At 39.1% G+C, this 14,721-nt stretch overlaps 1 protein-coding gene across 3 annotated transcripts in view; it reads left to right on the top strand.

Annotated features, from left to right (window-relative positions):
• Positions 1 to 14,721, top strand: part of aig1 (androgen-induced 1 (H. sapiens)) — a 47,248-nt gene extending 32,527 nt beyond the window's left edge. The window contains exons 4-6 of one of the 3 annotated variants that reach the window (XM_034017177.2): positions 3,744 to 3,859; positions 6,707 to 6,870; positions 12,959 to 14,721. In XM_034017177.2, coding sequence (XP_033873068.1) covers positions 3,744 to 3,859; positions 6,707 to 6,870; positions 12,959 to 12,993 — 315 coding nt within the window. In that variant the 3' untranslated portion in view covers positions 12,994 to 14,721. The remainder of the gene's footprint in view (positions 1 to 3,743; positions 3,860 to 6,706; positions 6,871 to 12,958) is intronic. The other 2 variants (XM_059025228.1, XM_059025229.1) reach the window with 2 other exon arrangements.

The raw sequence follows: 14,721 nt of genomic DNA, 5'->3' as shown, positions 1-14,721 counted from the left end.
CGTTGAGTATAATTCCAGTTGCATTTTCCTTTCATGGAACTAAATTAATTAATTGTAACACATTCACATAGAATTGAATTGTTAATTATTTAGTTTGCACACTTTGCGTGTGAAATAACTTTTAGTGAAACTTGATGAAGTAACTATAAGTAATCTACCTCATATTGTTGTATGAAGAATGTATTTAAAAGTAAACTTGCCATATCCTTAATCTATATACCATTAATAAGCTTAATGTGATATATTCTAAGATTGTCTGCATCATTTCATTTGAGGCTGTGCTTGTATGTGGGCGTGTGTGTGAGCAATTTACTAGCTACGTCACAGCTTGCTTGAGCTGCTGCAGTGGCTGCTTTGTGTGTGAGGAAACAGGCGGTGTCATATTTCAGTTGCCTGCTAGCCGGCATGAGTCCAGTGAGAGCTTTGTGCTTGGAGACTAAGATTTACTTACTGACTTCTGATTTCTGTTTATTATTTGTGTACTTAATGAAATACTACTATTGATTAAACATTCCTTGTGTCTAGCGCATGTATGTGTGTTCATAGTAAATCCTCGATCTTTGTAACATGTCAATTAAATATTATTAATAAGAGAACTAATCGACCCAGATAAACATTCTCAATTATTGAATTGTTCCTAAATTATTAAATGTGACACTAGGGCTACCATTGCTTGTACCCTAGTGTCAGCACTTGTGTTAATTAAATCTGCGAGCCTGTGTGACCCACGTATTTAACATCACCGTATTGCATAGGTTTATAATAAATATATATGCAGTCAAAAAATTATTAGCAAATAATACATGGATAGTATACTGCGCTTTTCTTGGAATTTTTTGCTTTTTGTTTAGATTTATTTATTTATTTTTTTGTATTTGTGTAACGCTATATCTGGGTTTTTGTTTCCCTTGCTTTATTATTATAGATTTTTTTGGTGGCCAACTGTGGCAGGCTGCACTTGAGGTTCTTCAACACAACCTAAAAACGTCTTGTAAATCCAGTTTAAGAAAGCTGCACGATATCAGTAGTCGCGCAAGGCCAAATTGGAAGGCAGATCAAAACATGTATATACCCTCCAGCATTGTAATATTAATTAGGTTGTTTGCATTTGGAAGGATAATTTAACTGCATAGAAATCCAAGTTACCCCCAAAGGTACTACCAAAATAGCATGAGAAAAAGGTGAGACTTATTTTTACCATAGATGCTTTTATATTGAACTGTTCTTTGTTTTTAAAACTAAGCTAAGGTCATTTGGGGGCTTCAAGTGGTGTCTGCCCTTTTTAACTAAAGAGAATGATCCTCTTTGTTTTTATGTTGTTCATACATCAGGAAATGGTTGGGAGTTCCACGCTGCCTCAGCAGAGTGGGACTTTATGGTAAAGGAATACTGCAGCTACCAGTCTCTGCTCTAACCGAGGAGTTTAAGTGTGCCAAGGTCAGACTGGAAATGACATTAGTAGAGTCTCGCGATAAATGCGTAAGGGAGGCAGCACCTGTGTTGAAAACTGGAAGAAAGTGGGCGGCAAAGAAAGCTGTGGAAGATGCAAAGGCTGCCCTTCGAATTGGTGATATCATGGGGCAAGTTCAGCATGGAAGAGGGGGTCTTGGTTTCAGTTCAACTCCTCCTACATGGCACAAGGCAGCCCCAGCTCAAAGGAGGAAGCTGGTAGTCAACGAGGTGCAAAAGCAGGAGGAGAGGATGAGGTGTATAAAGGCCATTTCCCAGGCCAAGCAGGGAGAATGGATGAGATGGGAGAGTGTGGAACAACGCAAGATTGGCTGGCAAGACCTATGGTCAATGGAACAGAGCAGGATCAGTTTCCTCATCAGGTCAACATATGATGTTCTCCCATCACCACAGAACCTAAACCTCTGGGTAGGAGAGGATCCCTCATGTCCTTTGTGTTCATCACCTGCAACATTAAGGCACATTTTGACAGGATGTAAGGTGGCTCTTAGCCAAGGACGGTTTACTTGGCGCCATGACCAGGTGCTGCGATGTTTGGCCTTAGCATTGGAAGACAAGCGTAACATGACCAATAAGTTGTCACCTGTTCCATCAAAACATTACACACAAAAGACAACATTCCTCCGCCCAGGAGAGCAACCACCAAGAAAAGGTGTTAAAACCAATCCTCGCCCAGGACAACTGGAATCTGCTAGAGACTGAAAAATGCTGGCAGATGTTGGTCAACGGCTTATTTTTCCACCTGAGATTGCCACCACTAACCTTCGACCAGATATTGTCTTGTGGTCTGGATCAGCACGCCTTGTTCACCTGGTAGAGTTAACAGTGCCATGGGAGGATGCTTTAGATGAGGTGTATGAGAGGAAGAAACTGCGGTATGCTCAACTAGCCACTGAAGCGGAACAGCGAGGATGGAGAGTTCGGGTTTACCCAGTGGAAGTGGGTTGTCGAGGATTTGTGGCACACTCTACAACCCGGTTTCTCAGAGATGTCGGATTCAGTGGCCAAGAGTTGCGTCGCACAGTGAAGAACTTATCTGAAGCAGCAGAGAGGAGCAGCAACTGGCTGTGGTTGAGACGGAAAGATTCTGGCTGGGGACAGGTAAGTAAGCTGGGCTGAGTTGAGTGGGGGACGGAGGGGGGTGATGCTGGGATGCCAGAATCACTGTCGAGCCCTCTTGAGGTGTCGTGGGCTAGTCGACGAAACACTGAGGATGGAAGGTGCCCACTTGAAAACCCCAGAGATGTACCCTACTTAGCTCAATCCAGACGGTTGTCATGCTGATGCGCTGGGGAGGCCGCACTTTGGTTGATCCCCGGAGCCAGCATCGCAGCCGTTGTGTGTGCTGATGCGCCAGGGAGGCAAAATAAGCTGATCCCTGGAGCCAGCATTACACTTCAGCCATTAACACCAGACAGAAGGATATCTACATCATCATATGGAAGGAAACGTAAATGGATGGAGACACATATGGATCACATTAGCTTACTGTAAAGCTACGTCTTAGTTGGTGCTTATCTTGGCGAGAGCCAAGTTCAAATCAGCATGAAGTTTTAACATCTACTCTCGTGTAATGGAAATCATTAAATGTGACACTAGGGCTACCATTGCTTGTACCCTAGTGTCAGCACTTGTGTTAATTAAATCTGCGAGCCTGTGTGACCCACGTATTTAACATCACCGTATTGCATAGGTTTATAATAAATATATATGCAGTCAAAAAATTATTAGCAAATAATACATGGATAGTATACTGCGCTTTTCTTGGAATTTTTTGCTTTTTGTTTAGATTTATTTTTTTATTTTTTTGTATTTGTGTAACGCTATATCTGGGTTTTTGTTTCCCTTGCTTTATTATTATAGATTTTTTTGGTGGCCAACTGTGGCAGGCTGCACTTGAGGTTCTTCAACACAACCTAAAAACGTCTTGTAAATCCAGTTTAAGAAAGCTGCACGATATCAGTAGTCGCGCAAGGCCAAATTGGAAGGCAGATCAAAACATGTATATACCCTCCAGCATTGTAATATTAATTAGGTTGTTTGCATTTGGAAGGATAATTTAACTGCATAGAAATCCAAGTTACCCCCAAAGGTACTACCAAAATAGCATGAGAAAAAGGTGAGACTTATTTTTATTGTTCCATGGAAACCCTGCCATAGATGCTTTTATATTGAACTGTTCTTTGTTTTTAAAACTAAGCTAAGGTCATTTGGGGGCTTCAAGTGGTGTCTGCCCTTTTTAACTAAAGAGAATGATCCTCTTTGTTTTTCAGCACACAACAGTTCTTCCTTTTATCCTAATTGAGATGAGAACAACACACCATCGTTATCCCAGTAGGCTGTGTGGGCTTGCGGCAGTCTGCAGCTTTGCCATGGGATACGTATTATGGTAAGATCAATTGCACGCTTCATGCCGAGCCCTGCATGGATTTATTAAGACACACTTCTGATTATACTTGTAACCAGTGCCAGATTCACACTGTGGGCCTTTACATGATCCAGGACCTGGGTTTTGTCTTTGTACCCTTGATGCATATATTTTTAGTAGCTGAATGCTAAACCTCACACATTAGGAATGTGTTAAGGAAGAATGTATCAACACTTTATTTTGGTTTTATTTTGTTTTTTGTCCAGGCAAAAACATCAAATGGATTTTTTCCCCCCAAGCTTTTAATATGATGGAAAGTATTTAGAAACCTCAGCATTATATATTTTTAAACACGCTTGTCATTTTACCCGACAGCATCATAACATTTAATGAAAGTCGACGTAAACGTACGTGAAGTGTCAGTACTATGCTACGCAGTTTCATTTTTAGGTGACAAACCTATTCAGAAATAATCCCTTCAAAACTAAAAGGATCAAATAAGACAAGTCCCATATGGCTTACATGATTTTTGTTATTTGTATGGCATAGACGGTGCACTGCAGCGACTAGGTAAAGTCATATGTAATCTTTATTTGGAAGCTTATTGTGTCTAAATATTTAAAAATGTAAGCTTTAAACAGGATCAGTTTAACCTGAGAAGATGGTGTTTTTCAGGATATTTATTCTTATCTGCACCCAAACTTTAAATAATATCCAGATACCATGAAGTGCATAAATACTGTAATAAAATGAAATTATATCTTCCCTGGAATAAACAAAATACTAGTAGTTCAGGCTGCACTAAATTCACAAACAACACAATTAAACATAAACAATAGACCTGCTGTAGAAACAGCTGAAAAAAAATACATTATTATTATTATTATTATTATTATTTGAATTAAATTCTCATTAGCTGAAATAACCCCACTAACACATGCAGTCATAAAATGTTACCATAGCAGCAGCACTACTTCAGTTAATCTAGTAATTATGAAAGAGACCATTGCGTATGTATCCCATTTTGTGGGTGAAAGAAATTACAATGCAGGGAAATGATGCTCTGTGAATGATGTTAATCAAGGTCACACTGAGTGGTCAGCCATGCTTACGCACACTGTTCGTGAAGTGGTACTTGGCTGGCTTTGATGTGATAATATTAAGGGCTATTAATGAGGTAGACATGTACCACGTGCTGGAGGAAATGGCAAATAAAAAATGTGTATGAAAAAGCATATTTGAAAGAGGAAATGGAAGCTTGAGATTATTTAATACACAAAAGGAGGTGTTGTGATAGCCATATGAAAGGGATATGTATGAATTTAGATCCTTAGACTTTTAGAAAATAATTTTCAGAAATTGATGAGAAATTGATTGATGAAGTGCAATATATTATCACTCAATTATCTTCCAACTGTACTGAAGCACAGCCTTGACATCGGGTGTTTGTTTTTTTGTGGTTTCCTTTCTGTACTGTGGGATGGATTCAATAAAATAACATACATTGCCAATGTATGACCCATGCTATTTCCCTGTTCAACTGGCACTATTCAGTCAAGCTTCCAGGCGTAGTGGTACTGTGCAAATAAATAACCCAAAACTTTGTTAACATTACTTGAGCTTTTGTTCAGATCAACATCATCAATAAAACCACAATAAATAACAACCATGAAGAACTTGATGTGACACCCAAACAGTCAAACCCCTCCAAGATCTCAGCAATAGAAGGAGCAAAAGGGGAAAAACAATGAAAGAAAAATGAAATAATAGTAATTTAAATTCCCCTAGTCAAACATAGCAATTGGATACAAAATACTTCTGTATTACGGATCAATTCCATCATTTTAATGTCATATTTATGGTATTTTTGGTGGTCTCATCAAATTTCTTGTAGAAATGTCTAAGTAACCATATTGGCAGCAGAAATCCCACTAAATCAGTAGCTTTTATTTCAGATATCATGCCTAAGAATGTGGTTCCAACAAGGGGAAGATTGAAGGCTTGGGGAGCATGCTCTGGTTGTTCATCTAAGGTCTTCCATTGTCAATGTTGCCAATTCATACCTTTTCATAATCACTTGATTCTTCACAAATCTGTACAAATCAGAAAAGATCAATAGTGCCTCCACAATAGCTACTGCTAAATGCTTAAGTTATCCTGCCAGATGCAACACCCATTAATCACGCCTCACTTCAGCAAAAATATCAAACAGTAGGTAACACGATGAAAAATCTTATCTTTCTTTATTGTTCCCTAGCTGAAAACCCCAGTACTTTTACCCAAATACATTGTGATAGATTCTTAATGAGCTTGTATTATGAAGTGCATTTTACAGTAAGATTATATTAAGACAGGGACCTTCTTAAAAATGTGTATTATGTGGAAATGAGTGTTGTCCCAGATCATTATTATGAGAACTGACTGTATAGAATATCTTTGACTGTGTTATCCAAACACCTGCCACCCGCTCCCTAAAAAGTTGGATGCCCCACTTCACTTTATAATATCTGCTCTAGTCCAAATTCACAAAAAACCTGTAGACACCATTGTTTTATAATTGTATTTAGACTATGTTTAATGGCTTTAGGCTTAAAAACACTTTCATGTTAGTGGAGTAAATGGACCATCTCTCTTAAGCAAATACAGCACAGGGAGTTCTAATAGGTGCCGACCAACAGAGCAGAGGGCTCCTGATACAGCAATTTCCAATTTCCAATGCATCTTTCTTACTGCACTGTCCAGTCAGAGCAACACCCACAGTATTGCAGTCATGGCTCTACTTTTGGATCAATTGATTTTAAGCACCACAGAAGAATGAAACAAACTAATACTTTTCTCTTTGTTTTGTTTGATTTGGTCTGCTTCTAGGATGTGCTGGATCCACCATGTTACTGGAGTATGGGTTTATCCTCTGCTAGACCAAATTGGGCCTGTTGCCAAGATCATCTTCTTTACAATGTTGACTGCCTTAATTAATGTGTACTATATTCTTGGTGACATTCTGAACAGCTACATCTGGGACATACCGAAATGTGAGTGTCAGCTCCTTTATAAACATGTTTTTTCAAAAGTAGACTTCATCTTTTGTGGCTATAGAGGTCAAACACAGAAAATGGTAATATCCTTATAGTGCCTTACAATAAAAGTATACATGAGGCCTATTTTACAATAAATTATATAGTATTTTTTAGGGCTCTTGAGTGGCGCATCCAGTAAAGGTGCCCCACGTGGAGTGCAGGATGCGCTCTATAGTCTGGACGTTGCGAGTTCAAGTCCAGGCTATTCCTTTGCCGACCGAGGATGGGAGCTCCCAGGGGGCGGCGCTCAATTGGCCGAGCGCCGCCCGGGCGGAGGGAGGGCTAGGTCGGCCAGGGTGTCCTCGGCTCGCCGCGCACCAGCGACCCCTGTAGTCTAGCCGGGCGCCTGCGGGCTTGCCTGTAAGCTGCCAGAGAGCTGCGTTTTCCTCCGACGCTGTAGCTCTTGGGTGGCTGCATGGTGAGTCCGCAGTGTGAAAAAAAGTGGTCGGCTGACAGCAACACGCTTCGGAGGACAGTGTGTGTTCGTCTTCGCCCTCCCGAGTCAGCGCAGGGGTGGTAGCGGTGAGCTGAGCATAATAAAATAATTGGCAATTCCAAATTGGGAGAAAATAATAAAAATAATTGGCAATGACTAAATTTATATAAAAAAATATATATATAGTATTTTTTTGTTTTATAAATAGGTGTATGCACTGTATATTTTTAATTAGTTAACAATAGAAAAATGTCCTCATATTACCACAGTGGATACATTATAACCGTCTGAGATAGAACAGCATCGAATTGCATATTTTACGATATGATTATCAATAATTTCGTGACGGGGGATCACGTGACCTATGAGAGCAATGGCAGCTTAGGATTTCTTCCCCTCGCCTCTCCTTGTATATTTTGGTCTTTGAGAAGGGTTTAATCCCTTGCTATATCTTTCTTTAATATATGTATTGATGTCTGAACTGTCCAAGAATGTCGACTTCGTCGGAAAAAAAAGTCTTATCTCTGAATCTTCTCCCTCTAAGGGGGGAAAAAAGATTGATCCGGACCTCGCCATTAGCGAGGCCTGTTCCAATATTTGGAATTTAAGTCCCTTAAATCCGATTTTGCTACGCTTTGCAACCAAGCTGAAAGCAACAAGAGAGCTATAGCGATTCATGAGACCAAGATTGCTGTTATTTTTATTATTTTTATTAAATGAAGGGGAAAGAAAAGTGGAAAAAAATGATACCATGGCTGTGTCATAAGCTTGGACCTATAATTTTCACAACACAACACTGGGGTAAATATGTTGTTTCTTTGAATATTTTATTCTAATTATATTCGATACTTGTTGTATGGGATTACTAGTTTGTTTTGTGAGGAGAGGATGGGAACAGAGCTTTACCTTGCCCTGTCTACCAGAGTCACGGATAGATACTATTTGGGATGGTGGGTACTGGATTTTTTTTATTTTCCAGTGCTGTTCTGTGGGAAGGGAATGTAGATACTGGGGGCTATATTATTATTATTATTATTAATTTCTTAGCAGACGCCCTTATCCAGGGTGACTTACAATTGTTAAAAGATATCATATTATTTTTACATACAATTACATTATTTTTTACACACAATTACCCATTTCAACAGTTGGGTTTTTACTGGAGCAATCTAGGTAAAGTACCTTGCTCAAGGGTACAGCAGCAGTGTCCCCCACCTGGTATTGAACCCACGACCCTCCGGTTAAGAGTCCAGAGCCCTAACCACTACTCCACACTGCTGCCCTTATGGGATGGGGAGGGAAGGACCTTGGGATGGTTAACACTGTACCACTTGTTTATATTCGTAATGCTTTTTCTGTAACTGCTTTATTCACACAATATCGTGTTCGTCAAGACTGTCAAGATTGTCTTCGATTCCCATGACTAGTATATCTGTCCTGTCCTGGAATGTGTGAGGTTTAAATTCTCCTACCAAACGTTCAGCCTGTTTGGATATATTACATAGAAAGAAAATAGATCTCGCCATGATACAGGATTCCGCCGATAATAAGACCAAAGGTACCCTGGTAGTTTTGCGTCATAATCTCCGAATCACAAGTCTGGGTTCTGGGGGGCATGAGACTAGGAGGATGTCTTACCTGAAAGCTATTATTTTTGGCAAGAAGGCGGCTTATGTTTCAGTATACGCCCCTGCTATTTTTGACTCAGCTTTTTTTATTGCATTGACCAATTTGTTATTGAGGTTATCTGAATTTTCTTTGGTTCTCGGTGCTGATATTAACGCTGTCATGAACCACAGTTTTGATAGATTGACTGCACAGCAAGATAGCTCACAGCGGCTAGCATCATATTCACTACAGATTTGGGTATTGTTAATATCTGGCGTGTGATTAACCCATTAGCTAGAGAATACACATTTTCATAAATCTTTTTCTAGGATTGACTTTATTTTTACAATTAATTCTCTCTTCTCGGAAATATGTAGTGCTGAGATACTGCCGATGTCCCTGTCTGATCATAACGCAAATTATTGCAAATGTGTGTTATCTGATGCATTAATGCTGGCCCCTAGATGGCGCTTTAATACCACTTTACTACAGAATGAAGCTTTTCGCACTTAAACTCGATGAGTTCCTTCAGTTTTAACATTGGCTCGGTCAAGGACCCTCGCATTTTGTGGCATTCAGTTAAAGGATTCATCAGAGAGAATTCTATTCGCCTCCAACCTTAATAAATCACATCTCAGTAGGATCTCTGAACTCGAAACTAAACCAGCTTTTATAGAACATGCTCACCAAAGCTCCACCTCAGAATCTACTGAGCTTGATCACAGTCTTATTAAGAAGGAACTCACTATGCTGCTTAGACAGCGGGCTGAGTTTCTTATCCACAGGGTGAGACAAAACTATTACTTTAGTGGCAGCAGACCTTCCCATTTGCTCGCTCTGAGATTAAGTAAAAAAGAGCGTTTTGCTGATATTTTAGCTGTTAAATCCACACAGGGAGATAGTTTAACGGATCCTTCTCTAATAAACTTGGCATTCTGTTCCTTTTACTCGGACCTTTATAGATCTGATATTCGCCGACAAGGAAGCCTGTACGCGTTTCCTCCAAATCCCACACCTTTCACCTACTGTATCTGCAGCGCTTGGGGGGCACCCCTCTCTTTCACTGAATTAAAAGACACACTTCAGTGTATGAGCAGGGCAAATCTGGCATTTACGATAGTCCTCCTGAATTATTTTTCATGTTAAGCTGGGCCCACTTGTGCTTAACATGATGCAAACTCCTGTAGATAAAGGCTGTTTTCACAGAGATGTCAACACCGCAGTTATTTCCCTCTTACTAAAAAATGATAAAGATCCTACTCTCTGTACGAGTTATCATCCCTTATCTCTGATTAATTCGGAGACTAAATTATATGCTAAGGTTCTCTCACGTCATCTCGAGACCTGCATGACTAAATTAATTCATCAGGACAAAACCGGGTTCTTCAAGAGCCGGCTAGCATCTGATAATGTCCGCCATTTACTTCATATTTATACTCTACTACGGATATTGCTGCTTCCTGTGCTGTACTCTCACTAGATGCAGAGAAGGCGTTCAATTGCTTGGAGTGGGATTATCTCTGGTCGGTTTTAGATTATATGGGTTTGGGCTCAGAGTTTATGACATGGTTAAAGTTCTATATGCTAACCCCTCGGCATCAGTGTTAACAGGAAATAAATGTTCTTCCCAATTCGCCATTTCCAGGGGTACTTGTCAGGGCTGTCCGCCCTCACCTTTGTTGAAAGCATGCAAGGCATTGCAATAGATGCAACAGACTTCTTCCCCAAAACGTTGAAGTCTGAACGCACTGTTCGCCCTGCTGCTTTTGTCGGCTCAGTCGCCTCCGATATGAGTGAATACACCTGTCGTTCATCGCACCACACGTAACGCTGAGGCCGTTCGAAGACTCTGTTCACCCTATTGTACGGTATCCATTTTAGGACATCCTCAGACCTCAGCCCTGCTCGAGTCAATCGTCACCCCTCCTCGAGTCAATCGTCAGACATTAGACCTCGCCCCTCCTTGAGTGAATCGTCACCCCTCCTTGAGTCAATCCTCAACCCTCCTTGAGTCAGTCGTCAGTCCAAGTTTTTTTTTTTTTTTTTTTCGGGGAGAGTGAGGGGTTGGACAGAGTCATCTGAATCACCCAATCAAATGAGCAAAAAAAACTTTTGGTGCTTCCATTGGATGACACAGATATCAGTGTAGCTGCTGATTGATGCATGCATTTTTACCTTTATTTAGCATTTAATATCTATACTGTAAGTGTTTTAAAAAATACTTTAAAAGTTACATAACTTTTTTTTTTTAAATAGTTTTGATGTACAGTATTTTTTATTTAATTTAATTTTCTTATGTAATTAAAGTCCCACTTTCAGGAATTATTCTCCAGGACAAAACTACTGCAGTTTAATAATAATAGGGAACACTTCATCCTCTCATCGGAAGGGGAAATTGTTTTGGGGACTTGATTTTATGTGCTGGGCGAAAAGCCTTGGAACCGTTCAATAATGCAATAGGCCTGGTTTATATGTGTAATTTAGATGTGTTCTGTTACATTTTGATGTGTAGAAAAAGTTTTTTTTTAAGACTTCATAATATAGAAAAGAAAGTCCCTACACAAACACACACTTCATTAAATCAAAAAATGATTAATGACGGGGTTATCAATCAATTTTTATGTAGCGCTTTTCACATAAACGAGCTTCACATAATAAAATAAAATATACATCGAAACTGTTTAAAAAGAAACAAAAAAACAGATATGTCTGATGCTGTATGCTGAGAAGATTTGCCTTACAATTTAAATCCAAACAAATTCAAATAGTGAAATTGCACATCGTAACTTTTAAAGTATTTTTTAAAACACTTACAGTATAAGGGGTGAGGTCTGATGTCTGACGATTGGCTCGAGGAGGGGTGAGGATTGAGTCGAGGAGGGTTGAGGGTTGACTCAAGGAGGGGTGAGGTCTGATGTCTGACGATTGACTCGACGAAGGGTGACGATTGACTCAAGGAGGGGTGAGGTCTGAGGATGTCCTAAAATGGACACCGTACTATTGTTTCGCCTCGCCTCACTCGTGTCTCGCTCAAGTCGTGTATGTGTAGTAATGGCTTTCTCCATAAGGTATTAATTATGCAATAGATTATTGATTAACAGGTTTTTCAATATGTTTAGATTGTGTTTTGATGTACTTTTATAGTTAAGTTGTTTTAATGTGTTTACTAATTCATTTGCTTTAATATGCTTTTATATTAAGGTTCTATGCAGTATTGTGCAAGTTTCGAGTTCTTTCATTTCCCATCGGCAAAACCAGCTACGTGCAGTTTTGCATAGCCTAACACGACTCAAAGTCACAGATGGGTGTCTGAGCTAAACAGCAAAAAGCAAGAGACTAGCAGAGATAGTGTGAGATGGGGAGGCGAACTGAAAGACAAGATGGATGCGCCCTGCTAGGTACAACGTGGTATGCAATGTGTCATGGACAGAGCGCAACCTCCCCCCCCTTTCCCCCGCAGAGGGAGTGTGCAATGATAGAGTGGAAACCCCTATCATTGGACAGAATTAAGACAAATGGGAGTGGAATCACCAGTTGCTTACGAAGGTATAAATATAAAATCTTGTAAAAGTTTGTTAGTCTTTTCATCTCTTTTGAACTGACTCCGTGGATATCTGTGTTTTCCAATACAAACACATGCACTGAGCTGTACTGAGGCCTGGTCTGAAGTCAGTTGCAACTCGTGCTTATATAATTGTACTGGAGGTATACTTTTCTTTTATATAGTGTTTTTGAATCAAAAAACATTTGTCAGCTTATTTTTCCACTACATACATCTGCCTTTAGACTCGTTCAAAGGACTTTGAAACCATACAACATACCAAAATTAGAACCAGGAAGATATTCATGTTTTCTCAGTGGGTAACACTTGTAAGTTAAAAATAAATGTTCTGATTTTGCATGTAATTAACTTAACTGAGTGTGTGTTTTTTTCTGTATTCAGGGCATGGATTTTCCATTGATTCTGATCTTATATCTTTTTTCTCTTATGATTTCCAGGTGTTCAAGAAGCAGAAAAACTAAAAGCAGACTGAATCGATGGGGCTATGTGGACATTCCAGTTTACAGCGCTACACATCCAAAACCTTTCAACACCTGAGCTTAAAAGAAAAGTGAAGTGAAATGTGCTCCACTTATTTGTCTATGTTTTCAGAATAGAGCTCTTTAAAAGAGTGGCAAAAACATATGGAAGGTCTGACCTAAATTGATTTTCTTTGTTTCTGTTGCTTCCAGTATATTTGAAGAATGAATCACTGTACAATAGAATAGGGTCTTAGTTAACATATTTCCCTGTTTTAAATATTTTAAACCAAAATATGGTTTACCTGCAATGTATTATCGATAATTATTATGAAACCTATTTATACAGATACAACAGTATTGCCAACACCTCCATTACAGAAATCATGAGACATCAAGAGATTTGGCATACAAATAGCGAGTAGCTATTTTTCCAAATATAAACCAATATTTCAACAAACACTATGAGCTGGTTTAAAACCATATATTGTGTCTAAGAGCTCCACGCTAACAAAAGTAGACAATCCAAAAATAATAAATGACCATTAAACATTGCAAACAACACATTACAATTGCAACCTAGAGCAGCATCATGGAATAATTTTACAACACACATAACTGTACTAGAATCAGCATTCAGTGCAAGAAGACAATAGAGTTTGCTGTGCTTTATAGGCTGCTGTCCGATTTACGTGCTTGGAAGTTTCAATATGTTGAGGTCGTTCACTTCAGAATTCCCAGTGCAAATGTCTTCATAACAGACAAGCCAGAATGCATATTCATCTTGAAGTCTACTTTGTTTTTACTGGAAAACAACTGCTCCAGTCTGGGTTGTATTTGCACCTGTAATGGCGCAATTTCTTAGGATTTTCAGCCATGATTAACGTCTTTCAGTCATGCCTTTACGACAAGAAGGAGAAAAAAGCCAGAGATCGGAGAGAATTATCGCAAGATCGCGAGCAGGTCTTAATTACAATTAGAAATTGCGTGTCTTGCGAAGAATTTGGGAAAGTTGGCAACGCTGCTACAATATCCTTAAAACGCCTTTTCACACTGCAAATCAAAAGAATAGCCTTCCCTCAGAAATATACATTTTACAGGACATTCCTTTTTACATGAAGATGTTTCACATAGAGAGGAACAGGCAATGTGTTTTAATAGATTTGGTAGAGTATTTTAATTTTAAAGTTATGTTATGGAAAGTTTTAGAGTACAGTGCTGGAATAGCAAGAAGGCTTTGCCTGGGTTTAAAGCTGCTTATCTGTATGATGTATTGCACTAATGTTGTGAAACATTCTACTTTAATTGTATTGAATACTGAAGCCTTCCAATAAACTGGAAACTTAGAACCATACATGTTTGTGTGAGTGAACAAAATTGGATCGAAATACATTTCCAAGTGACCTTTTTACTAGTTAAAAAGTATATGTAACACTACACGGCTCTATTAAAGCAGCTCTGATACAATCAGTGTAAATCTGACCGTGTTAAAGCCACAAATCCCCAGAGACTGTTAAGCTTTGTATATAAAATAAGATCCACAGTGCCACTTTGTGTTTTATCTCCTGTGGGAGATGCATATCTAAGGCGACTGGGATGGTGGAGATCATACTTATGTATGTCACACATAGAGTTGCAGATAAAAGTATTGGTACCCTACGCTTAATATAAGATCATTTAAAAAAAAAAAAAAAAACATGTTATATACAAGCATTTAATGAACATTTGCCACTAAAGACCAA

This window comes from Acipenser ruthenus, chromosome 6, assembly GCF_902713425.1.
Source record: "Acipenser ruthenus chromosome 6, fAciRut3.2 maternal haplotype, whole genome shotgun sequence".
Classification (NCBI taxonomy): Eukaryota; Metazoa; Chordata; class Actinopteri; order Acipenseriformes; family Acipenseridae; genus Acipenser; species Acipenser ruthenus.
The sequence above is the reverse complement of the archived record's forward strand: the minus strand, read 5'-3'. Positions and strand labels throughout refer to the sequence as shown.